At 32.7% G+C, this 25,708-nt stretch overlaps 1 protein-coding gene across 13 annotated transcripts; it reads left to right on the top strand.

Moving 5' to 3' along the window:
* The first annotated feature begins 98 nt into the window (after nt 1–98).
* Nucleotides 99–25,336, top strand: LOC108345757 (G2/mitotic-specific cyclin S13-7). 13 transcript variants are annotated; one of them, XM_017584494.2, is made up of 9 exons: nt 22,627–22,773; nt 23,090–23,219; nt 23,306–23,381; nt 23,454–23,693; nt 23,777–23,902; nt 23,994–24,245; nt 24,347–24,499; nt 24,607–24,785; nt 24,892–25,336. In XM_017584494.2, exons 1-9 carry the CDS (start codon nt 22,737–22,739, stop codon nt 25,052–25,054), a joined length of 1,356 nt encoding a protein of 451 aa, XP_017439983.1. In that variant the 5' UTR covers nt 22,627–22,736; the 3' UTR covers nt 25,055–25,336. The 13 variants fall into 13 exon arrangements, 1 of the variants encoding a protein (XP_017439983.1); XR_008246869.1 differs by lacking the exons at nt 22,627–22,773; nt 23,306–23,381; nt 23,454–23,693; ... (3 more) ...; nt 24,607–24,785; nt 24,892–25,336 and adding exons at nt 99–1,564; nt 1,760–1,844; nt 2,923–3,048 and having other exon boundaries at nt 23,090–23,211; XR_008246870.1 differs by lacking the exons at nt 22,627–22,773; nt 23,090–23,219; nt 23,306–23,381; ... (4 more) ...; nt 24,607–24,785; nt 24,892–25,336 and adding exons at nt 99–1,564; nt 1,760–1,844; nt 2,923–3,048; nt 20,330–20,909.
* Nucleotides 25,337–25,708: the final 372 nt, after the last annotated feature.

Below are 25,708 nucleotides of genomic sequence, written 5' to 3'. Positions count from 1 at the left end.
ATTAAAGTTGACGTGAAAAGTTGTGCCAGGTTAGAGTTTGAATTTCAAAACTACCTTTACCATTTAAATTTAAAAAAAGGTATTTATTGTCTCTCCGACCCTGCGCTATTTTCCATTTCTGCTTTCTCTCTCCAGCCTCTTTTTCTTCTCTGTTTTTAGGTCATCTTCTCCGACGAAGCAATCCTACGAGACACATATTCTTCTTTCTCTTTTCTCCTTTTCCCTTCGCGTTTTTTCCTTTTCCTCTTCGCCTTTTCTATTTTTCCTTTTCCATTTTGTCTGTACCTTTTCTCCTTTGCTCTTTTGTGTTCTTTTTGTAGTTAATTATTTTTTGGATTGTTGTGACGTAATAAATTTATTTTGATGCACTGTGTGCCATTTTTTCAAAACCAAGTTTATTGGTATTTTGAATATTTTTCGAGTTCATAAAACCCCGTGAATATTTTCATTCCCCTTTTCTTATTCTTCATGTTTATTATTTTTTTTCTTGTTGGTGGTTTTATCTATAATCTTTGGGAGTTTCATTTGATTTATTCCTTTTTGGTGTTGATTGATTCTCAAGATTGTTTCCTTTTTATCTTGTAGTGCTTGATAACTTAAGTAATGTACTTTACTCACTGTATTAGGTTCAGAAAAGGTAGTGAAATTGTTTGTATTTGACTGATAGTCCCTTCCCTTTTGTGTGCTGAAATTCCTAATAGTTAATGAATTGGAAGAAATGTAGAAGACCTAAATCCATTCTTAGTTATTAATGTGATTCTTACTGGTGTTGGTTTGTTCTCAAGATTGATTCACCAAATCTTATTTATTTTATTTTATGTCAACTTTTGCTTCACCAAATCAGCTCACAACCTGCTCATCTGCTCATAATATTAGTAATATTAGTAGTTCACTTGATTATTTATGCCCATGACAGGTGATGCAGTACCAATTCATTTCTACATGCATGTGTTTCAATGATTGCATATTTGTTGAATGCCTCATTTTCAATTTACACACCTGTACATTATTGCAGTATTGATAATTTTTTTCTTAATTTTAAATAAAAGGTAAGGAAATGTTGAAATTCTTTTCAAAGTCTATAATGATTCTCTGCCTCTGTTGTTTCTCTGCTTCACACGAACTTAGTAGTTGATGCCTGAAGATTTTTCAATGTTCGTATTGCTGCTTGGAATTAATCTTCTTTGGAATAGTGTAGTTGACTTGAACAAAGAAGGAAAAGCCAAATATCGAAGTTCATAATGTTCTCTCTGATATGGACGTTTTAAGCCAACAGAAAAACAATAACTTGACTTTTCCAATTGCTTGCTTTCTGGTTTACAGGGAAGTTTATTCTTTTCTATTTGTTCCGGAGTTTGGTTTGTTAGATGGTGGCTACTGTTACATGTAATTGGAACTTAAAAGTCGGCTTGAATAAGAAAAGTGGAAAAGAAGGCAAAGATAGATGAAAAGGTGGCTGAAGTGTAACAGACTAAGGGTATTCACTCGAGGACAAAGAGGGCAAAGATACTAGAAGACTTGTATGCTCGTTTGCACCAACGTCATTCTCAAGCCAAGCCAAAGAGTAGAAGAGACTTTTTTATTTTATGGAAATTATTGGAAGTTTTACGATAAATTCATGGAATATAAATGAATACAAATCTTATTTTATAAAGTTGATTATACGAGATTGAGTCAGGTTTTAAAATCTATTTCTTAAAAGAAGTATCTTGTTTAATTTCTACGATGTTTTAACTCATCAAAATCATGAATTATGTAGGGCAATAATACCTCTGACGACGAAATATGGATAGACAACGTTTCCTTACAACCATTCACAGATAAAGAATGGAGTTCTCATCAAGGTATATTTTCACATTTTTCAGTCTTATATTAAAATATGTTCTAAGTCTTTTGCTGATAGTTTAACCATCTTGACAAGTCCTATCATTGAATCAATCTCGTAGTTTAGAAGATGAATCTTATTAATTTATTAGTTTCTATTTAATAAATGTGATTGTCTTTAGAATATTGATTCAATGAAAGTGATGTATATCAGTAAAGAGAGAAGTTTTGTAAAATCATAAAGTGATGTATAAACGCATATAATAAATTTCTATTACTTTAATGAGTTAAGTGTAGAATCATTCTATTAATTTCTTAAAACTATTAATTTAATTTCTTTTTTTCTTTCAAATCAGCTATTTAAAACTTAGTCTGTTTTTTTTTACTAAATGAGATTCTAAATCGTCATTGCTATTGTAATCTTGATTTGTTGTGATACTTAATATTATTTTGAAATCATGGCTATGTAAACATTACAAAAAAATTAAATATAAGTATACACTGTTGTTCTTATTACAAATACATTATGAAGAAAAATATCTTAACAATGCAGCTAAAACTTGCTAACCATTTTTTCAAAACATTCTGTGAAATATACCATCACTGATTTGAGATGCTTTTTGACATTTTTATAGATTTGTTTCTCTAGTTTTTTTTTGCCTCAATACATAAGCCTTCTGCCTTAATATATCTGCTTTCTGCCTTAATACATCTACTTTTGACACGATAGATGTGACATGAGTAAATGATAGATGTGACACTGTGCCACTTGCCTACTATGAAACCTTCATAAATGTCCAAATTTAGCTATAAGATAGTGACACCACAATGTTTAGATTTCGAAATGTAGCTAAATTTTCTCTCTAGATTTTTCATATTATTTCCTTTAGCCTTCTGGGTAAGATATTTCTTTAACAATTACATTCCACCAATTAATTCTATAATTAATATAGTTTATGTATTTCAACTTAGTAATTGAAAGTTTGATATCGGTGGTCACTTTTTATCAAATAAATTATGTTAGAAATATTTCTGTGGTAATATTTACTCATCTGTGATTTTTTGCATACGTCTTTCTGCTAAACCATCTCTTGACAGTTGCAGATCATGTTCCTTATCAATGCTACAATGACTCTTTTTATAAGCATTCCACCGTTTTCCTTACTATCCCCTGCCCAAAGCAGGTGAAAGATTCCCAGTAGCAAATCCAAATTTGGCTCCAAGGTACTGAATCCATTCTGCTTTATTTGTTTATTTATAATGTTGTTTGACTCTCAGTGCATGATCATGTTAATGTTTTATTGAAATAAAGTCTGTTGTGACGAGTCTATATATATCATGGTTAATTTGTGAAAACTCAAGGGTAGCGGTGCAGCAGTGCTTTCTTGGAACACTTTGTTAATGGTATTAATTATTGTGGTGTAAATAATTTGGTCGTACATGCTTGAGTATTTTGATCGAGAAATACATGTATTAGTGATGGAGTCTGTTCTTGTTTTTATCAAGTGTTAATGTATGCAAATTGTTTTAAAATATTGGACTTTAAAATGTTTACTTTAGATCCAATTAGTATATGTTTAAGATGGCTGGTGTGTTTTTTGAATTAGCAGCAATAACCAACAATAAAGTTACTACTTTCATATCTCAAGTGAATAATTATCTTATATTAGGAAGTTTAAGTAATAATTCTCGCTTTTATATTTTCCCCTTACTTGACAATGATGTTTATAATATATATATATATATATATATATATATATATATATATATATATATATATATATATATATTTTGTTTTTAAATGTGAAATGCTTCCTATGGTGTTGAATGAAAGCTATTTTGGTGGATGGTTGTGTGTGTATATTACACATCTATGTTGTGGTATGTGTAGCGTTAAACGAAACACCTTTTTAAAACTGTTAGCAACATTACATACAAATTTTTTCATATTTTCATATGTAATTATATACCGTTTTCGTGTGGAATTACTTACAAATTTTTCATATACAATTACTTGCGAATTTTTTTTATATAATTATTTACGAAATTTTTCGTATAAAATCTTACTTACGACTACTTTACATGCGGATTTTTGCCCATATATAATCCGTAGATAATATTGTATTACATACAGATTTTGAATACTACATTCAGATTTTTTCCATATATAATAATATTTTTTCTTGTACATGACTTCCTAGTTATGAGAACTGGACTTTTTAGAGTGATGTTTTGTGTCCCACAGGTGATTTTTTCTTTGGCATGGATGACTTAGTTTTGTCATGACTTGTGGTGTCTAATATATATTAAAACACAGTTTGATTCACTCAATTGTGGAGAGAAAAACCTATATAGTGGTTTGAACTAAGTAGGTAAAGTCCATTACCATTGGTTGCCAAGTTAGGCACTGGGCTCCCTAACTAGGAGAACTGGACTCTTAAGATTGATATTTTGTGTCCCTTAACGTGATTTTTTTTTTCATTTTCGTCATTGTTTGTGGTGTTGTTTAGTACATCAAAATACAAATTGGCCGACTCAATTGTGGAGAAAAAAGTCCAAATAGGTCGTTTGAACCAAGGTAGGTTAAGTTCATGACCATTGGTGGCCAAGTCAAGCCTTGGTAATGTAATTGATTACCAAGGGCTTATTGTTGGTTTGTACATAAAGTTAACCGTGACTCCCAACTAGGAGAATTAGACTTCCAGAGTGATTTTATGTGTCCCTGTATTTCTTTTTTCATTTTTTGGCATCGACGACTCAATTTCGTCATCATTTGTGGTGTCTAGTACATTAAAACATAGTTTGGCCTCTCAATTGTGGAGGAAAAAACCCATATGGTGATTTGGACCAAGGAAGGAGAAGCCCATGACCATTGATTGCCAAGTCAAACTCTGGTAATCGATTACCAGGGGCCTATTGCTAATTTGTACATAAAGTTCAACGTAACTCTTCAGTTAGAAGAATTGGACTCCCCAAAGCAATTTTATGTCCTTCTTGGTGATTTCTTTCATTTTTTGACATGGATTACTTAGTTTCGTCATGATTTGTGGTGTCTAGTACATCAAAACATAATTTGTTGCACTCAATTGTGGAGAAAAAAGCCAATATAGGTGGTTTGAACCAAGGCATGTCAAGTCCATGACCATTGGTGGCCAAGTCAATCTTGGTAATCGATTATGGGGTCTCTGCTTGTAATCAATTACAATGGACCTATTGTTGGTTTGTACCTAAAGCTTAACATGGGTCCCCAACTAGGACAACTGAACTCCCAGAGTGATTTTGTGTGTTCCTCTGGGTGATTTATTTCATTTTTTTGGCATGGATGACTCCAATATTTTGGAAAGACACCACCTGTGATTTGTATTTGGGAAGACTTCTTGAATGACATTTGTTATTGTCCTGCATTGGTCAATTACAATACCTCCTAAAGGAGGCCTTGTTATGCATGCATCTAAGCCAACAACTAAATAGTCATACAAATGACGAAGTGTCATATGAAGAAAGCAATCCAATACCAAGTAAAATAGATTGTCCATGATTTACTCCAATGAATGGTGCAAAAAGCATGTCGTACTTATATGTTAAGTACGTTGTGTCGAAGGAGACAACATCACGGAATTCCTTACAAGCAGCACGACTTCTAACATCAGCGTAAATAACACTACAATTTCATTTTTCTTCGTCCATTTCAATCTCGTAGAAGAAGTCGTTATTTAATTCTTTCATCTTTGAAAAGTGTTGTAAGAGTGTTTGACCACCACTGTCCTTACATAATGATCTTCTTTGCTACCCAATATAGTTGTGTGCATCTCGCTCGACAAATTGCATATTTTCAAATCTACCTGCATCGCCCACGATGCTAAGAAAACTTTTATTCATAAGTACGCCGACATCATCATTTACCTCAAATGTGTGTTTTGCTTGCATGTTCAACTTTTTGTTACCATGGATTAGGTTTGAGGTGTTGGGACACAGCTCATGACTGTGGTTTAGAACAATAATTCTTATAACTTATTTTCCTTCTTTTCTTGCAATTGTTAATCCAGCTGGACATTCTTTTGTTTGACTTAACAGTGTTTTCAGCTTCGATGTAATGTAAGTGACGTACTTTCCTTCCCTTGAATAAGCTAATTTCAAGTAATTCAATTCCTTATTCTCATTTTTCTTAGAAGTCCTTATTCGGACACTGAAACCAGACCTTATCCCATAGTCGGTGTAAAATTTCTTGCCTTCTTCCATTGTATCAAAACACATATACATTGCTTGCACCAACTCCACAGAATTTTCATTCTCGTCATTAATTCGATCATTAAATTTGGGCACGATAGTATCCACATTTGTGTGAAGTTCACATGACAATATTGTATACCATGGTCATGGTGCACAAAAAATAACTATACTTAAAGTTGATCAAGGAAATATTAGATCATGATTTCATATTGTTTAATGTAATGTAAAACATCTAAGTTTAAGCCATAAATAATAGAAAAAGAAATTTGGGTATTGTTAGAATTATTGGTTATTGTGTATGAGTTATGTGTGTATGAGTTATGTTCAAGTGTGTTCCAACTAAGAGTGAGTTGGAAATGAGTGTGGTTAGTTACTTTGTTTTTTATAAATGTAAGTGTAGAGGTGTTTAAGACTTAAATTTATAGAAAATAAAGTAATTAATCACACTCCTTTCCAGCTCACTCTTAGTTGGAACACACTTGAACACAACTCATACACACATAAATCATACACAATAAGTAATAATTCTAACAGATATCAGCATAAAAGAATATGAAATATGCATACTAAAATAAAAAATAAAAGCAATAAATAAAAGAGTAATGGTGACCATAGTGGTCACTCTGGTGCACACGTTAAAGGAAACAACTATATTTAGAAGTGAATACCTCAAAGTTAAAAGGAATGTAATAACTGTGGAAATAAATGAAGGACTGCACCTCACCAACCTCCAAACAAGACATTAATATGGAGTTTAATGTAGGCGAATGAACAAAATGAAGGTTGAAGGGAACAAAACACATTTCCCTTTGTAGGGGTTCTTTAATGCAACAAGGATGGAAAAGAAAACTCATTTCATTTGTTAATATAGGGGTAATAATTGTATTGTGATATTTCCTTCCCTTCATTAAATGTTGGTAGGTGAGATGTGCCAAAAAGTAGCCGTAGGAAGTGAGCTAACCTTTCTTTCATTAAATGCACCTTAAAGAAAGCTAAAGCAATCATTTTATATTAGAAAAAATATAATATAATATCTTACCTCTTTATATATGGGAGGTGTGTGACGTGTTACATTGACACTTTGGAAATCAGTGCATTGTGGAATACAGAGCCTGTGAATGATGGATATCCAAATGAAATTTCGACCATGGTGTTGTATGAACATTTCTGCCCATTTCTAGGGATTGGATTTGAAATCACGGTCTAATATTGCTTTAGCAACATCCTGAACAAGTGCTTAAGTGGTTTGGGGTTCATCACTGACCTTGTTCATTAACGTAGCTTGAACATTTTCTACAGAACCAGGTATGAGTGTTGATGTAGCATTACACCTCTTCAAGAAAGCTTAAAAAGGACATCATCATCAATAACAAGACCTTTCCACCATCTATAATTGGAGTATCTAAAAAAATAAATTTTATGTAACATAACCTTTGTATCAGAAGGGGATATAAATTTTTCACCATACAAAAAATTACAATAGTTGGAGAAAATGAAAATGGTGATGTTTGTTCAGGAAAACGAGAGTGGTAATGATGAACTGGAATGTAATGATTTCCCAGGTGTCATTCATAGTAACACTTTACACACCTCCCATGTATGAAGAGATAACAAATATTATATTTTATTCTAATATAAAATTATTATTTTATCTTTCTTTAAGGTGTATTTAATGACGGAAGGTAAGCTCACTTCCTACGGTTACTTTTTGACACATATCTTCTACAAACATTTAATAAAGGAAAAGAAATATTACAGTATAATTAATGCCCCTACATTAACTTGTGAAATGAGCTTTCTTTTCCACCATTGTTGCATTAAAGAACCTTTACAAAGGGAAATGAGTTTTGTTCCCTTTAACCTTCATTTTCTTCGTTCTCCTACATTTAACTTCATATTAATGTCCTTGTTTGAGAGTTGGTGAAGTGTAGTCCTTCATTTATTTCCGCAGTTATTAATTCCTTTTAACTTTGAGGTCTTCACTTCGAGGTATAGTTGTTTCCTTTAACGTGTGCACTAGAGTGACCACCACGGTCACCATTACTTTTTATTTGTTATTTTTATTTTTTATTTTAGTATGCATATCCCATATTCTTTTATGAAGATACCTAAGTTTCTTTTTCTATTATGTATGGCTTAAATTTAGAAGTTTCACGTTACCTTAAAAAATATGAAATCATGGTCTAATTTTTCTTTGATCAACCTTAAGTATAGTTATTTTTTGTGCACCATGATCATGATATACAACATTATCATGGGAACTTCACAAAATATGGATACAATCATGCCCAAATTAATGGCGAGAACGAGAATTATGTGGAGTTGGTGTTAATAGTGCATGTGTTTTGATGCAATGGAAGAAGCCAAAAAATTTTGCACCGACTATGGGATAAGGTCTGACATCGATGTCCGAATAAGGGCTCCTAAGAAAGATGAGAAAAAAGAATTGAATTACTTGAAATTAGTTTGTTTAAGGGAATGAAAGTATGTCTCTTCCATTAGAACGGGCTGAAAACGTTGCCAAGTCAAACAAAAGAATGTCCAGCTAAAGTAACGGTTGCAAGAAAAAAAAAGGAAAATGGTTTATAAGAACTGTTGTTCTAGATCACAATCATCAGTTATGTCCTAACACCTCAAACCTAATTCGTGGTAATAGAAAGTTAAACATGCAAGCAAAACACACATTAGATGTAAGTGATGATGGCGACGTACAAGTCACAGGTAGTGTCTTTGACACATTATAAAAATAAATACCACAAAAATTACAACGATATAAAAATTATGCTATTAAGAGTGAGCTTAAAGTTGTTGCTTATGAGTCTCTTACCACAACAATAAAGTTTAAGATGACTAGTGTATTTTTTAAATTACCAGTAATAACCAACAATAAACTCCTACTTTTATATCTCAAGTGAGTAATTGTCTTATGTTAGGAAGTTTCAATAATAATTCTAGCTTTTTTACCTTTCTCTTATTTGACAATATATATATATATATATATATATATATATATATATATATATATATATATAATTTTACAGGCAGTAGAGCTTGGACGGTTGTTCATGTTGTCAATACCCAATTTGGTCCGGATAAATAAAATTCATCACAAAAATAAATAAAAAAAGAACAACCGTATAAAAAAAATATTATTTGTTTTACTATTTGCACCCCAAAATTAAATTTTTATTCCTTAATTCAATGGTCCAAAATAATCTTACACTTTTTTATCTCCTCACCATCCCTTTTCTCTTATCACACCCTACTCTCCACATCACCATCCACCTTACCTTCCATATCACATTTCACATCATCTACTTTTTTCATTTACTTTTTCCACCTCATTTCTTTATTAATTTTTTATATCAACTTTTCTAATTATTCCAATTATATTTTTTAATTATATCTTCTTCATCAACATTTTTTATGATTTCACTTACTTTCTTTACCCACTTTTTATATTATTTCTTTCACTTATCTTTCACATTAACTTTTGCTATTTTCTATATTTTATTTCACCTACTTTCTCTATCCACTTTTTATATTATTTCTTTCACTTATTTTTCACATTAACTTTTACTATTTTCTATACTTTATTTCACTTATTTTCTTCACCAACTTTTTACATGATTTCTTTCACTTATTTTTCACGTTAACTTTTATTATTTACTGTATTTTATTTCACCTAATCTCTCCACCAACTTTAATTTTTTATTTTTCCTCTCATTTTTATTTTTCCTCTCATCTATAAATATCCACATTCTCTTTACTCCTTTATTACTCACACAATTACACAATATCCATATTTTCTTTCTCACACCAAACCTCTTCATTTCCATCCCAAAACTCTACTTCATTCTTCTCTCCCACACTACATATCTTTCCACACATTTCTTATCTCCCTAATTATCATTCTTCTACACACACCCACATGAAACACTTCAACACACCTCTTCTCCTCCATATCAACATCTACATCTCATGAAGTCTCTATTTTCACTCGCATCTTGATCGAACTATCATTGTCTTCTCATCCAAGTTCTTATTCATTCACCTCTTCCTTTTGTTTTGAATTATCTTATTAAATTTGGTTTTATTGTTCCATAATTGTTTTTACTGTTTTTTATTCTAAATTTTCATTTATAAACAATTTGATTTTTTATCTCTAAAAAAATCACAAAAATATCAATTATCATGTCAAGCCTTAGATTTGCTTGATAATTCAATTTTTCATAATAATAATTATTGTCATGTAAAGTCTCGAACTTGCTTGACAATTATGTTTTTCATAATAATTTTATTCTCTATTTTGTTTTATATCCAACTTGTTGATTACATTATCATAACTTTTTCTTCAAGATAATCCAAAAATACTAAAAAAACATAAAATCCCAAAATCAAAAATATAAATCACTTTCTAATCAAGAAAAATAGTCAGAATTACGTGATCCTTGATTGTCCATCAAGAATGGAGATACGTAGGAGCAATGCTAGTCCTTGTCAGGTTCACTTCCCAAAATCCAAAATCATTTCAAAACAAATTTTCAAATAATTTCGAAACAAACTTCTCAAACAGTTTCAAAAGAACTACGTAACCTTTATTTCTGACTCTGAATGAGAATAAGTAAGCGCAAGGTCAATCCTTGTCATGCTCAAAAAACTAAAAAATATATTTTGTTCTTTGGAGTTTCATTTTATCCAAGACATCAAACTTTCATTCTTCTTCACTGTTTTTCATCAAACACATATACCCCAACTCACCAAACATCTCTTTCACTCCTCTCATTCTCATAATTCATTGTTTCCTCTTCCAACAATGGAAGATAATTCTCAATACCCTCTTGTTGAAATGTCAAATGTAATATTTATTTATCTTAGGAGGTGTCTAACTTGTGTCTTTAGGATGTGCCTAACTTAGGTTAAGATGTGTTTAACTATTAGGTTTATAGTTCTATAAATAGGTAGTATGTTGTAATAAGAAAGATGAAAGAAATATAGATTTCATTTCATTTCACACCTCTTACCCACACTCTTGGTTAAAGAGTGTAGATAAGCGCTCTCAACGAGTAAAATTGAATGCTGTCCACACTGACCTTTGCTTGTTATTTTACTCATAAATCTTTGTACATAACTCCAAATGAGTTGATTTCTTTATTTTTTGGAAACTAGACTAAAAAATATTTCTTTGGATACCAAACTCGAAATTTTTGGACAACAGGGCTAGCTGGAGTAAAATTATTAAAATCGAAAATTTAATCTTGCTCTGGTATTCTCAGCTTCGACCTTTGTTGATTGTTTTGTTCATTACTCTCTCTACCAAACTCCAATTGAGTTTATTATTACTTTGCTGGAAACTAGACTCATACATCTTTCTTTGGACACCAAACTCGTAATTTTTTGGATAGCAGGGCTAGCTGCAGTAAAATTAATAAATTTGAAAATTTAATCACTCTTTGGTATGCTCAACTTTGACCTTTGATGACCATTTTACTCATTACTCTCTCTACCGAACTTCAATTGAGTTGATTATTGCTTTGTTGGAAACTAGACTCAAATATCTTTCTTTGGAAACAAAACTCGAAATTTTTGGACTACAAGGCTAGCTGCAATAAAATTAATAAAATTGAAAATTTAATCACGCTCTGGTATGCTCAGTTTTGACCTTTGATGACTATTTTGCTCATTACTCTCTCTACCGAACTTCAATTGAGTTGATTATTGATTTGTGAGAAACTAGACTCAAATATCTTTAATTTGACTACTCATACGACTATTTTAGACTTCGGGAAGGGTCTCAAATAAATCTGGGAAAAATCGCAAAAGTTCATTTTTAGCTTCTGCGTATTATACCCAAAAACTCATAAAACTTACACCTTGGCTTGGGATTAAACAGTCTATCCAACATTGTGGCAGCTTTCCCAATGTACCTCTCATAGGTGTCTGGTATTGCATCAATTGCAACCCTCTTTTTATTCAAAGACAATTCGGGCATCCCATGAAAGGGGCACCTTCACCAGACTAGCTCCTTTTAATTTCCACCTTGGCATGTGGGTCCCACGTTGAGGTAAGAAAGAGGAAATTAAATGTGGTTGGCCATGAAGAGTTGGTGTGCAACGTGAATGGCTTTCCAAAGCCTTATTTCACTTTGCTTTTCATGCATAAATGATGAAAGAAAAGGAGGATGTTATATTATTGATGTTGAGGGAAGCACTTAGGTTAATGCTTTCATTATTTGATTCCAAGAGGGAACTTTTATTCCCATTACTCCCTCATTTATGTGAGTGCTTGGACCATTTCCTTTTTTTTCTTGTTTTCCACTTTGCTTGGGTGGGCATATATTGTGTTTCACTTGCTTTGGTGGGTACATGTTTTCTAGACTTAGGAGGCTTCAAAGTGACCTTGGGGAGAGGTTAGAGCTGGGAGAGTGGAAAAGAGATTTTGGAGAGCAACCAAGTTGGGAGAGAAAGGAAGAGTCACCCTAGCCTTGGAGTTTTTGGACATCACTTGTAGGAGACCAAAGGAGTGGAAGCTTGTTGTCTAGTGAGAAAAGGAAACCTAAGAGCCTTTGGAAGCTAGCTTGGAATTGAGGTAAGGGGTTTAACTTGGGATATAACATAGTGTATGATGGGTACAAGGTAACAATATAATGTTGTTGCATGCTTTCTTCCTTGTGTGTTGGGATTAAAGTTAACATGTTGAGGCATGTACTTTTCTTTTGGGTTGTAAGTTTTTGGGTATAATACGCAGAAGCTAAAAATGAACTTTTGTGAGTTTTTCCAGATTTATTTGAGACCCTTCCCGAAGTCCAAAATAGTCGTATGAGTAGTCAAATTAAAGATATTTGAGTCTAGTTTCTCACAAATCAATAATCAACTCAATTGAAGTTCGGTAGAGAGAGTAATGAGCAAAATAGTCATCAAAGGTCAAAGCTGAGCATACCAGAGCGTGATTAAATTTTCAATTTTATTAATTTTACTGCAGGTAGCCCTATAGTCCAAAAATTTCGAGTTTTGTTTTCAAAGAAAGATATTTGAGTCAAGTTTCCAACAAAGCAAAAATCAACTCAATTGAAGTTCGGTAGAGAGAGTAATGAGTAAAATGGTCATCAAAGGTCAAAGCTGAGCATACCAAAGAGTGATTAATTTTATTAATTTTACTGCAGCTAGCCCTGCTATCCAAAAAATTACGAGTTTTGTGTCCAAAGAAAGATGTATGAGTCTAATTTCCAGCAAAACAATAATAAACTCAATTGGAGTTTGGTAGAGAGAGTAATGAACAAAACAATCAACAAAGGTCGAAGCTGAGAATACCAAAGCAAGATTAAATTTTCGATTTTAATAATTTTACTCCAGCTGGCACTATTGTCCAAAAATTTCGAGTTTGGTATCCAAAGAAATATTTTTTAGTCTAGTTTCCAAAAAATAAAGAAATCAACTCATTTGGAGTTATGTACAAAGATTTATGAGTAAAATAACAAGCAAAGGTCAGTGTGGACAGCATTCAATTTTACTCGTTGAGAGCACTTATCTACACTCTTTAACCAAGAGTGTGGGTAAGAGGTGTGAAATGAAATCTATATTTCTTCCATCTTTCTTATTACAACATACTACCTATTTATAGAACTATAAACCTAATAGTTAGACACATCCTAACCTAAGTTAGGCACATCCTAAAGACACAAGTTAGGCACCTCCTAAGATAAATAAATATTACATTTGACATTTCAACAATTGAGAATTCTCTTCCATTGTTGGAAGAGGAAAGAATGAATTATGAGAATGAGAGGAGTGAAAGAGATGTTTGGTGAGTTGGGGTACATGTGTTTGATGAAAAACAGTGAAGAAGAATGAAAGTTTGATGTCTTGGATAGAAGAAGAACATGATGGAAGATGGAGATGGGTATGGCTTGGTTGATGTAAAAGTGGCAAAGAAAAAAAGAAAGGTGCTGGAAGAGGACCAAAGACCGTGAAGGAAGAAGCTTGGGATGACCTTTGAAAGCAAAGAAAAAAAAATGAAGGAATGATGGGTTACGTAAATGGTGTTGGTGCAAGAGAGAAGAATGAAATGAAATTTGAAAAGGTAGAAGTAAGGTGTGGTTGAAAAGTCAAAAGAGAAGAAAGTGGAAGTGTGAGAAGAGGTGCTACGTAAATGAGATTGGTGCATGGAGTGAAGTTGTGGTTTTAATATATAAAATAGATTAAAAGGAGTAGAAGAATGGGAGTGGGGTCCACGGTTTTGCTTGGTGAGAAAAGGGGGTGAGGTGGACTTGGTGTAGTTAAATGAAAAACAAAAGATGAAGAGAGAATGAAAGAAGAGTTACGTAAAAGTAAGGGAGAAGGAGAGAGTTTGGTGGTTTCATGTAGGATCTACTTGGAAGTAAGAGAAAATGTAATTTAATGATTTTGGGGTTCACTTGAAAATGTAGATATATAAGGGAGTGTGTTTAGAGAAAAAAAAAAGGGTGTATTAGAATTATGTTTTTCTTTATGTTGGGTATTAATTAAAAAGTGGGGGTGCACTAGAAATGTTGTTCTAGTTGATGGAAGTGTGAAATTAGTAATTTCAGAGGGGTGCGACAGTAGGATAAATAATTAAATTAAGTTATTTAATTATTTGTTAGTCAATGAATTTAGTTGACTTTATATATGATGGTGATGGTTGTGATGGTAAAATTGTGAGAGCAAGCGTTCTGTCATTTCCTTAGAATTTTTGTTGAATCGATGGTATTCGTATTGCGATACGATAGTGTGTTGAGTCTCTGCGGAGACTGAGGTTCGAGTGTCACCCTTTCCTCGTGCGCGGGGACTAGAGATGGTTGGATGTCTCGCCCAATGACTTCGGCTCGTGTGAGTATAGTGCTCGGTGGGTGCGCCTAACCGAAGTTTTTACTCGTAATTCCTTGAGGAGTCTGGGAGATAGGTCTGAAGTTGCGATGGAAGACGACTCGAATCGTCCTATTTTGCGAAACAGGTTTGGTACGACAAAATTCATGGAAACAACAGAAGCTTGTGTAAATGATTTGAGTTGTGAGTTTAATACTGTGACGTATTGTAATGTGGTGACTTTGATAGTCTGGGTGGTGATGGTCTAAGTTATGAATGGAATATTGTGTTGTATTGTAAGGTTGTGACTAAGATCATCTAAGTTATGATATTTTAATATTGAAATTATATGCTATGTTAGGTTCTTAGTTACTCACCCTTTCATTTTGTGGTTATGGTTCAACCTACGATGATCGTACTTGTACGGGAGTAGATGGCGTTGCAGATAAGGCAAAGATGAAGTAGCACGACGAGAGTTATGGGAATAACTATGGGGGACTTATCATGTTTTTAAAGTAATTTTATGTCTTTGAATAATGAATTTGATATTTGTAAGGTTTTAACTTGTAAGACGCTTAAACTTTTGATGGTTTAGTTTCGCGATGTTAATTTAAAAAAAAATTGGCGTAAAATTTTGGATTTTGTTATTTTCTAGTGGCACTCCGTAAGGGGTGTTACAAGTGCATAGTATGAAAGTGCAATGTCAATGTTTTAAACAAAAGGAAACAAACAGTGTGAGGGTTACAGGAATACACATTTCTCCCTTCGGGCCCTAGTAAAGGTTCACTGCTTCGGATTCAAGGTCAACTATATGCAATCTCACCATCTCCTGCAAAATAACCAGAAAAAATCTCAGACTGATATAAACATGTTTTCTAGCCTAGGGTTCAATATCCGACAAATATAAAACACAAACGAGAATAATACAAATATGAAAAAGAAAGGGGACAAAAACATAAAGCACAACCACATCAAATTCGCGCATTTAATTAAATGGCCTGACTCTCTATTTCCCCAGTGGAGTCGCCATCTGTCGCAATCGGAATCGCGACGGGACGACGACCCAAAAGAGAAACGGGTTTAGAAAAAGAGATTTGGAGTCATCACCATAGTTTATTCTGGAAAACTACGAGAAAACCGTAAAGAAAGGCACGGTCCACGAAAACCAGATTCTGGGTTCGGGAGTCGGTTACGCATAGGGAAGGTATTAGCACCCTACAGCGCATGCCCGAAGGCAGTCCCTTTAACTAAATAGGCGAATGTGATGTGGTTTTCAAAATGTTTAACTATCCCCTAAAATAAAACTCCAAAGAACAAAATATATTTTTTAGTTTTTTGGGCATGACAAGGATTGACCTTACTCTTACGTATTCTCGTTCAGAGTGAGAAATCAGGGTTACGTAGTTCTTTTGAAACTGTTTGAGAAGTTTGTTTGAAAATTTGTTTTGAAATTATTTTAGATTTTGGGAAGTGAACCTGACAAGGACTAGTCTTGCTCCTACGTATCTCCACTCTTGATGGAGAATCAAGGATCACGTAATTCTGACTATTTTTCTTGATTTGAAAGCGATTGATATTTTTTATTTTGGGATTTTATGGTTTTTTTTAGTATTTTTGGATTATCTTGAAGAAAAAGTTATCATAATGTAATCAACAAGTTGGATATAAAACAAAATAGATAATAAAATTATTTTTACAGTTTTTCTAAAAAAAGTTTTGTAATTTTTATGATGTTTTTTTACATAGTTGACATGATTGAGAAAGATTAAGATGAAAAAATAATTACACAAATATTTAAATTTACTTGCAAGAAAACTACATTTTTTTAATTTTTTATATTTAATTATCAAGCAAATCCAAGACTTGACATGATAATCAAAATGATTATGAAAAATGTAATTATCAAGCAAGTACGAGACTTGATGAAATTATTATTATGAAAAACGTAATTATCAAGCAAGTTTGAGACTTGACATGACAATAATTATTATTATGAAAAATTGAATTATCAAGGAAATCTGAAACTTGACATGATAATTGATATTTTTGTGTTTTTTTTAGAGATAAAAAACCAAATTGGTTATAAATGAAAATTTAGAATAAAAAACAATAAAAATAATTATGGAACAATAAAACCAAATTTAATAAGATAATTCAAAACAAAAAGAAGAGGTGAAGGGATAAGAACCTGGATGAGAAGACAATGATAGTCCGATCAAGATGCGAGTGAAAATAGAGGTTTCAAGAGATGTAGATGTTGATATGGAGGAGAAGAGGTGTGTTGAAGTGTTTCATGTGTGGTGTGTGTAAAAGAATGATAATTGGGGAGATAAGGAATGTGTGGAAAGATATGTAGTGTGGGAGAGAAGAATGAAGTAGAGTTTTTGGATGGAAATGAAGAGGTTTGGTGTTAGAAAGAAAAGATGGATATTGTGTAATTGTGTGAGTGAAAAAGGAGTGAAGAATGTGGGTATTTATAGAGTTAAGGATGGAGAGAGTATTAAATACAATATAATTTTTTAAAAAATGAGAGGAAAAATAAAAAAATTAAAGTGAAAAATAAGTAAAAGAAATAATATAAAAAGTTGGTGGAGAGATTAGGTGAAATAAAAAAGAGTAAATAATAAAAAGTTAACGTGGAAAATAAGTGAAAGAAATAATGTAAAAAGTTGGTGGAGAAAGTAGATGAAATAAAATATAGAAAATAGTAAAAAATAAGTGAAAGAAATAATATAAAAAGTGGATGGAAAAAGTAGGTGAAATAAAATATAGGAAATAGTAAAAGTTAATGTGGAAAATAAGTGAAAGAAATAATATAAAAAGTGGATAGAGAAAGTAGGTGAAATCATAAAAAATGTTGATGAAGAAGATATAATTAAAAAATGTAAGTGGAATAATTAGAAAAGATGATATATAAAAATTAATAAGGAAATGAGGTGGAAAAAGTAAATGAAAAAGGTAGATGATGTGGAATGTGATACGGAGGGTGAGGTGGATGGTGATGTGGAGAGTGGGGTGTGATAAGAGAAAATGGGTGGTGAGGAGGTAAAAAAGTGAGATTATTTTGGACCATTGAATTAAGGAATAAAAATTTAATTTGGGGGTGCAAATAATATTTTTTTTATTCTTTTGTTCTTTTTTTTTATTTATTTTTGTGATGAATTTATTTACCCGGACGAAATTGGGTATTGACACACGTTGATGAGGTATTTACACTAATTCATCTTCGAAAGGGCATTGACGCATATGTTGGTGAGAGGTCTTCCAAGACTATTATAAGTCAACTTTTCAACAATATTCAATCTTCTATTATTTATTTCTTTCATACTTTGAACTTCATGTTACTAACACTTTGTATATTATATAACAAGAAGATTTCTCCCTTAGACTCTCATAGGCCAAATCTGAGATAGAATTTACTCCTAATGATGGATCAAGAGTAGATACTAGTGACGATGACATCATCAAGACCCAGTGTTGGGTTGATGTCATCGGTGTTAAGAAGAAAGGACGATTATATGGAGCAAGACAACTTACTATCAATTATAGTGCTGGAAGAGGCATATTGAGACACCAACCATCTGCATCTAACACTTTTGATGAGAGCAATATCGACATAAACTAGAAGCTCGTGACCAGGCTTATGATGCACTTCTACAAAGATGTGAGAATCTTGAAAATCTGGTCATGACATTATTACCTCAGCAAAGACAGAATCAGTCCACCCCATCATTTTTCCAGCAAGAATGCCCACCAATGCAGCCCACCCCAATGTCGTCATTTGTTTAACAACAACTGCCTCCCCAACAATTGCCTCTACAAGAAGAAGATTTTGATGATTATGATGACTACTAGGAGTTGATGAACTTTTTAAAACATTTATGTGTTGCTTTTTTATTTTAAAACTTAGTTGTTTTATCTGTTGCTTGAACAATCATATAATAACTATTTGTTTCAATATTGAGCAAATTGTCTGAATTGATAATTCTGAGTGCATTAATTGCTTACTTGGTAGGTATATATAGTGGTGGGTAAGAAATATTAATAATAGCACTTGAAACTGTTTTGGTTAATACCGACGGACTTATCGACGAATATCCCTCAGTAATGCAAAACATATTGATTGCATTACCAGCAAATATTGATCGTTAGTAATGTCCGCATGTTTCATATTTCATTGCCAACGACCCATAACCCTCGGTAATTATCAACGACCATTATCTTTTAGTAATGTTTTTTAATAAGGTATTTATTGATGAATTTTCGACCATTGAAAATTCGTCGATAACCATGCATTACCAATGAATATTTCACATTACCGACAAATTTTTCTGTCGATAAATCTTGTTTCCTTTTTTAGTGTTGTAACAAATTTTTGGATTAATAATGTTCATGTTTTTAAATTATGATGAAAAATTATGTTTAGTTTATAAATTAAATTACAAAGTATTTTGTTCTCAAACTTCGTGAAGGTAATGTAAACCTATTTCTCCAATATATATATATATATATATATATATAGTTTATATTTTAATTTATTATTACTTAAAAAAACAGTTTACATATTATTTGTTAATATTTAGAGGAATTAAACACTTTATAATTTAATTTAGGGTTAAATATGTTTTTTGTCACTCAACTATCAAGCGTTCTTGTTTTAATTTCTTTTTCAAAATTTGGTATACTTTGATCCTTATCCTTGGAGAAACTGTAATTTTTCGTTCTCCAAAACTAACGCCGTTAGAAATAAGCTAGGCTGGCTAAGTGTGTGCCAAATCATATTTTCTTTTTTCTGACTCGTCAATCTTTCCTTGCTTCTCTCCCTCCCTCTCCTTTCGTCTCCATCCTTACATTTTCACGCCCATCTTCTCTCCCTCCTTCTTCCACTCTTATTGTTCATCAGTTCGTTAACGATCCCCAAGTCACAGTTTGTATCGATTGATGATGGGACAAGGTCAATCATCCCCTCCTTCTTCTACTCTTCGCCATTGTACTGTGCTGATTTTTTTGAAGTGAAGAGCCTCAGAGTCGCCAAAGGTATGATTTTTTTTCTTAGGTTTCCCACGTTGACACTCATGTCCTTCCCCTTTGTTATGTTTTCTTCCTTGAAGGTATGAGTGTTTTTCTTCTCTCCTCAAGGGTTTTAAGATGATGATATATTTCTGGATCTGGTTTTGTGTTGTGTTGAAATTATGTTCTTGATTTGACTGCTAAATGAATTTTGATATATGAATTTAGGTATAGTACTGGATTTTGTTTTGGAGGCCACTTGTCGTCCTCATCGCAATAATGTTAATTTATTAACGTTGTTATAAATCGAAGACTATGTGATTGTGGTAATTACAAGAGTTTAATTTTGAGAAGTTCGTTGTTAAATTCTGTCATCATCTTCGATAACCGACTATCCAACATCTCCGACCTAATAAATGGTGAATATTCTAAATCCTGTGAAGAGGAAGAACTTGACCACTTTGAAGCCGCAAAGAAAGTGATTCTTGCCGACGCATCCCTCTCCGACGAGCCTTCGCGCCAATCCACTTCTCTCTTCAACCCTCCTAACAATCTCGTTGAGTACTTTTCCACGATTGACGAGATCATCCACTAGACCGTCATCATGGACCGGGCAGAAAATGTGATTCAACTTGCGATGTCGCGATTGGAGGACGAGATACGGCACGTGCTGATTTGCAGCACGATCCCGCTCGACGCCGTGAGCCATTACGGTTCGATCAGGAGGGTTTCACTCTCGTTCGGCTTGCACGACGACAGCTCTGGTTATGAGAGTGTCTTAAGGTTTACAGCAGTGTCCGCGACGCTCTGGATGAGTGTTTAGTCATTCTGGGTGTTGAGCGGCTGAGTAATGAAGAGATTCAAAGGGAGAGAAGCAGGGGAAAAGATTGACTCAGAAAAAAAAATGATGTCGCTGACCACCGTTAGCCACCTTAGCTTATTTTTAACGACATTGATTTTGGAGAACGAAAAATTATAGTTTCTTTAAAGAGAAGGATCAAAGTGTATCAAAGTTTGAAAGAGGAATGAAAAATAAAATTGCTTGATAGTTGAAAAACTAAAAACATATTTAACCGTTTAATTTATATATGAAATATAATTTTTTATGATAATTTAAGAACGAAAAATATATTTAACTAAATTTTTAAGAGAAATAAACGAATGTGTATATTAAAAAATGATGAGAAAGGTTTTCTCCAAAATAAATCCTTACAACATATATAAATACCCTCACTTTTTTTTATATCATATATTAGAAAACTGTTGTTATGGTTAACTTTAAAATGCATTCGGAGTTAATGCGCTAATCTACGTCTACTAAAATTAAGAGAAATGCTAGCAAAAAAAACTCTTATTTAACCTTATTTATGTAATTAGATTAAATGTATATTGTTAAAGAAAGGAGACAGAAGGAGAAGAAAGATAGAATGTTTTTTAAAAAAATAAATAAGTTTTAAGTATTTAATATATGATTAATTTTTGGTTCAATAACTTAATTTAAAAAAAGGGAATTGAGTGTCTATTGTATTCAATAGTTTTTGTAATTTCTAAATAAAATGTTTATATAGTTATTTTGTATATACATTGAAATACAATTGAAAAACCTAATTCTTCCTATTAGACCGGTCGAAGATCAGAACCGTGTAACTATAATAAATATTAAAATACAATGCCAACGAAGATTGTTAGAACTTACTAAACTGTTTTTTAGCTTTTCTTTTATTGAAGCTATTTTCCCTGAGTAAATGGATGATAATAACACCAAATCTCAAATCACTTTTATTAAGACAAAGATTATTGAGATCACGAATGCATAATTATACAAAAAATGTAAATAATTAAGAATGAAGACTTGTTTTTTATAATAATCAAGGTCAAAAGAGACGAGTTAAATTGCCATCCATTAGCAGACCTGACTTGCTAGAGTATCACTTTATATATTTTATAAGTTTATGAGTAGGACATTATTATTTTCACATCCAACAAATTTTTCCAAATCTACTATTTTATCATTTAATTTTTTTTTTCCTTTTTTACAAATATAAAATTTATTTTTTTTAATAATCAAAATATTTTTAAAAGTAGGACGTGAACTCTGTGAATAGTGTCAAAAAAGTATTTTCTTTATAAATATTCTCTTATATTTTTTTTCCTTATTCATATGTTTCACTTTTCTACATCACGAGTAATTTTGACACAGATTATATTCATTTGACAAAATATGGATAAAATTGTCATACGAAAATAAACTTTGATATTTTATAAAGGAAAAAATGAGTGAGGGATAAAGAAGGATGATATTAACTCCCAATGTTCTTTTTTATATATTAAATTAATATATAATTTTAAATATTTTTTTAAATATAAATATGTTTTATATATTTGGTATCTAAAAAATTTTATATTCGCACCTGAAATATTTGTTGTATTGAATGAGTACAAAAAATAAAATTGCATTGAGAGTATGATCACTCACGTATGCATGTGTACGTTATGCCTTTGTCTCTAGCGTATTACATGTTTTGTTTTACACAAAGTTGGAATTTCCTTCCAACCCGATATTATTATTTTCCTTGGGAGTTCATTACACCCTTTTCTCCTCGTTTCCCATTAATTATTATTGATTATTTTTAAATATTCAACGGCTATATAATATGTGTATATATATCATATGAATGCAAAACCAAACGCTTAAGAAGTGGTTAAAAAAAATTGACCGTTGAAGGCAAAGTGTCCTCTCTCGTATCATTGACAGTGATCATAGAGAAAGGGAGAGAGGGCCAAATATTCTACCCTATAGGAGATTATACTTCTTTGTCTCAACTTAAGAAAAAAAAAAGAGTTTTCCGAATGGCATCAAGAATCGCCGTTAAACAACAGGGCGCAGGTATGTTTGTATTTGTCCTTTTTTAATATTGCATGTACACTCTTTGATCGTACGATGATGCTGCCCTGCTGGTTTCTTTGGGTTGTTTCTTGTTCTTGTCAAAATAAGATTGATTGAATCTTTTCTGTCTCATCCTCTGGGGTCTTGGTGCAAATTTTGTTTTTAGTTGGATCTTGGGGTTTCAGGGTTGGTTTCTTTTCCGTTGGATGAAAACATGAAAGGGTTTATCTTTCTGTTCTTGGAATTATCTTAGGTTTTGCATGTTAGTCTGTGTTTCGATTCAAAGCTACGTGAATGAGTTTTTTTTAATCCATAGATGAAGCAGTAGTGAAAGGAGGGAAACAGCAGTGTGCAGCGAAAAGAAGGAACCGCAAGGCGTTAGGTGATATTGGGAATTTGGCCAATATAGGAGAAGTTGAAGTCAAACCTAATCGACCCATCACAAGGTGATTTTTTTCTTCTTCTTCTTCTTCTCTCTCTCTCTCTCTCTGGCGTACTCATTATTAAGGTGACATTGTTATGATAATTGTAGGAGTTTTGGAGCTCTTCTACATGCCAAAGCACAAGCAGAAGCAGCAGCAGCCGCAGCTACTGATAAGAATAACAAGGTGAAATACTCTTTACATTACTTGTTTAATTATCCTATAAGGTTGTCACTAAGTGTTGTTTTGGAATTGAAGAAACAGGTTTCTGCCAATGTGGCTGGACTTCCACCTGTTTCTAATGCAGTTGCACCGACCAAAAGAGTGGTCCAAAAACGGGGCCAGAGAAAAGTCACTGTAAAACCAAAACCTGAGAAACCCATCGACAAGGAAGCTATCCCAGATAAGAAGATTCGGAAAGACAAAACAAGGGAAGGAGATGACAACTCTAAGAAGAATTCACACGCTTTTACTTCAGTGCTCACGGCTCGAAGCAAGGTATAAGTTGAGAAAATCAAAGTAAAAATAAAATGAACATAAATTAAGAACCTTGACAAGAAGTTCTTATGAAACTATTGCAGGCAGCAAGCGGCATAACAAACAAACCGAAGGAGCAGATTATTGACATTGATGCTGGTGATGTTGACAATGAGCTAGCTGCTGTGGAGTATATTGATGACCTTTACAGGTTCTATAAGCTTGTTGAGGTAACAAACGCGATTCCCTTGATCCATTTCGTATGCTGTGTTTGAAGTGAGATAAATTTAATATATGTAAACGTGCTTTTGATACATGAAGAATGAGAACCGCCCTCATGACTACATAGACTCACAACCTGAGATAAATGAGAGGTCGAGAGCTATACTGGTTAATTGGCTGATCGAAGTCAACACCAAATATAACCTTTCACTTGAGACCCTTTACTTGACAATCAATATCATTGATCGGTTCCTATCAGTTAAGAGAATTCCAAGGAGTGGGGAACTGCAATTGGTTGGCATCAGTGCCATGCTGATGGCATCCAAGTATGAAGAAATCTGGGCGCCTGAGGTGTGTATTTATATGTGTGTGTACATATACATTTTTTACTACGTTGATGTGTTTACCTTTTCAATGAATATCAAGGGAATAACACTTGTCTTGAACTGCAGGTTAAAGGTATTGTCTGCCTTACAACTTATACTCATGAACAGATACTGGTCATGGAGAAAACCATACTGTATCAGCTGGAATGGACTTTGACTGTGCCAACACCTCTTGTTTTCCTGGTTCGTTTTATCAAGGCAACAGTCCCAGATCAGGAGGTGAGTTAGTATGTCTGGCCTTTTTTTTTTCAAATCTCTTGAACTATAATTCTTGCTATTGAATTTCTGCCTTGTCTGAATTTCCTGCTCAATGTCTGCATTTTTAGTTGGAAAACATGGCTCATTTTCTGTCTGAGCTGGGATTGGTGCACTATGCCACCATAATGTATTGCCCGTCAATGATTGCTGCCTCAGCAGTCTTCGCAGCTAGATGCACTCTGAATAAGACTCCCCTTTGGAATGAGACACTTAAGTTGCACACAGGTTACTTACAAGAACAACTTATGTAAGTGAATTGGACATACCAACTTTTTTTGGATTGTATTACTAAAATCGTTCTATATATTGTTTCTTTAATTTTAATCCTATTTGGTTTTGTCTGTTGCAAACAGGGAATGTTCTAGATTATTGGTGAGTTTCCACTCCATGGTTGGGGATGAAGAAGAGCTGAAGGTAGTGCACAGAAAGTATTCTGATCCTCAGAAAAGAGCTGTTGCTATGCTCCCACCAGCTAATTATCTTCTGCCTGAAGGTTCTGTCTCTCAACAGAGTTAACGAAACTGAAGAAGCAGCCAAAAAGAAAAACTCCTTAAGTTTTTTCACAGTCAATTCCTTCGTCGCCTTATGAAATTCACTAAGTGCAACAAGGTGCAATTTGACAGTGTCTTTTCTAAGGAACTTCTCGAACTGCTAACTGTTATTGCCAACATAATGTTAAAACAACATCTTTTGAAATTGCTTAGTGTGCTTTCTACGTACGTCACTGAATAGAGTTCACTGTTAAAAAATATACTGTGAAAACCTATTGCTATCGTATGTTGCTGACTTACTTTTTAACCTACGTGTGTGTTTTGGTAAAACATTTTCAGATTGCTATAACATATTTTTAGTAACGGGAAATAATTTTAAGTAATCTGTATTTCATTTAATTCTAATCTATTCGATTTAAAAAATTGAAATTATTATCTACTATTCCATTTTAGGGTTTTCTGGGCACATAAATCTCCGGCATGTTTAGTTTTAGAGCAGTGATGTGATACTTTGATAACAAATTAGGTTGACACGGTTAAATAATAATATTTTTATTATAATTATATTATTTTTAATTTAAAATCATAATATATATTATTATATTATTAAAAGTAGTGTCAAATAATTTTTTTTTAATCCGTGTCAAACAAACGTTTTTCTTAGTTTTAATAACTATTA

Source organism: Vigna angularis, chromosome 2 (assembly GCF_016808095.1).
Source record: "Vigna angularis cultivar LongXiaoDou No.4 chromosome 2, ASM1680809v1, whole genome shotgun sequence".
NCBI lineage: Eukaryota > Viridiplantae > Streptophyta > Magnoliopsida > Fabales > Fabaceae > Vigna > Vigna angularis.
Note: the sequence above shows the minus strand (reverse complement) of the source record. Positions and strands in the feature narration are given on the sequence as shown.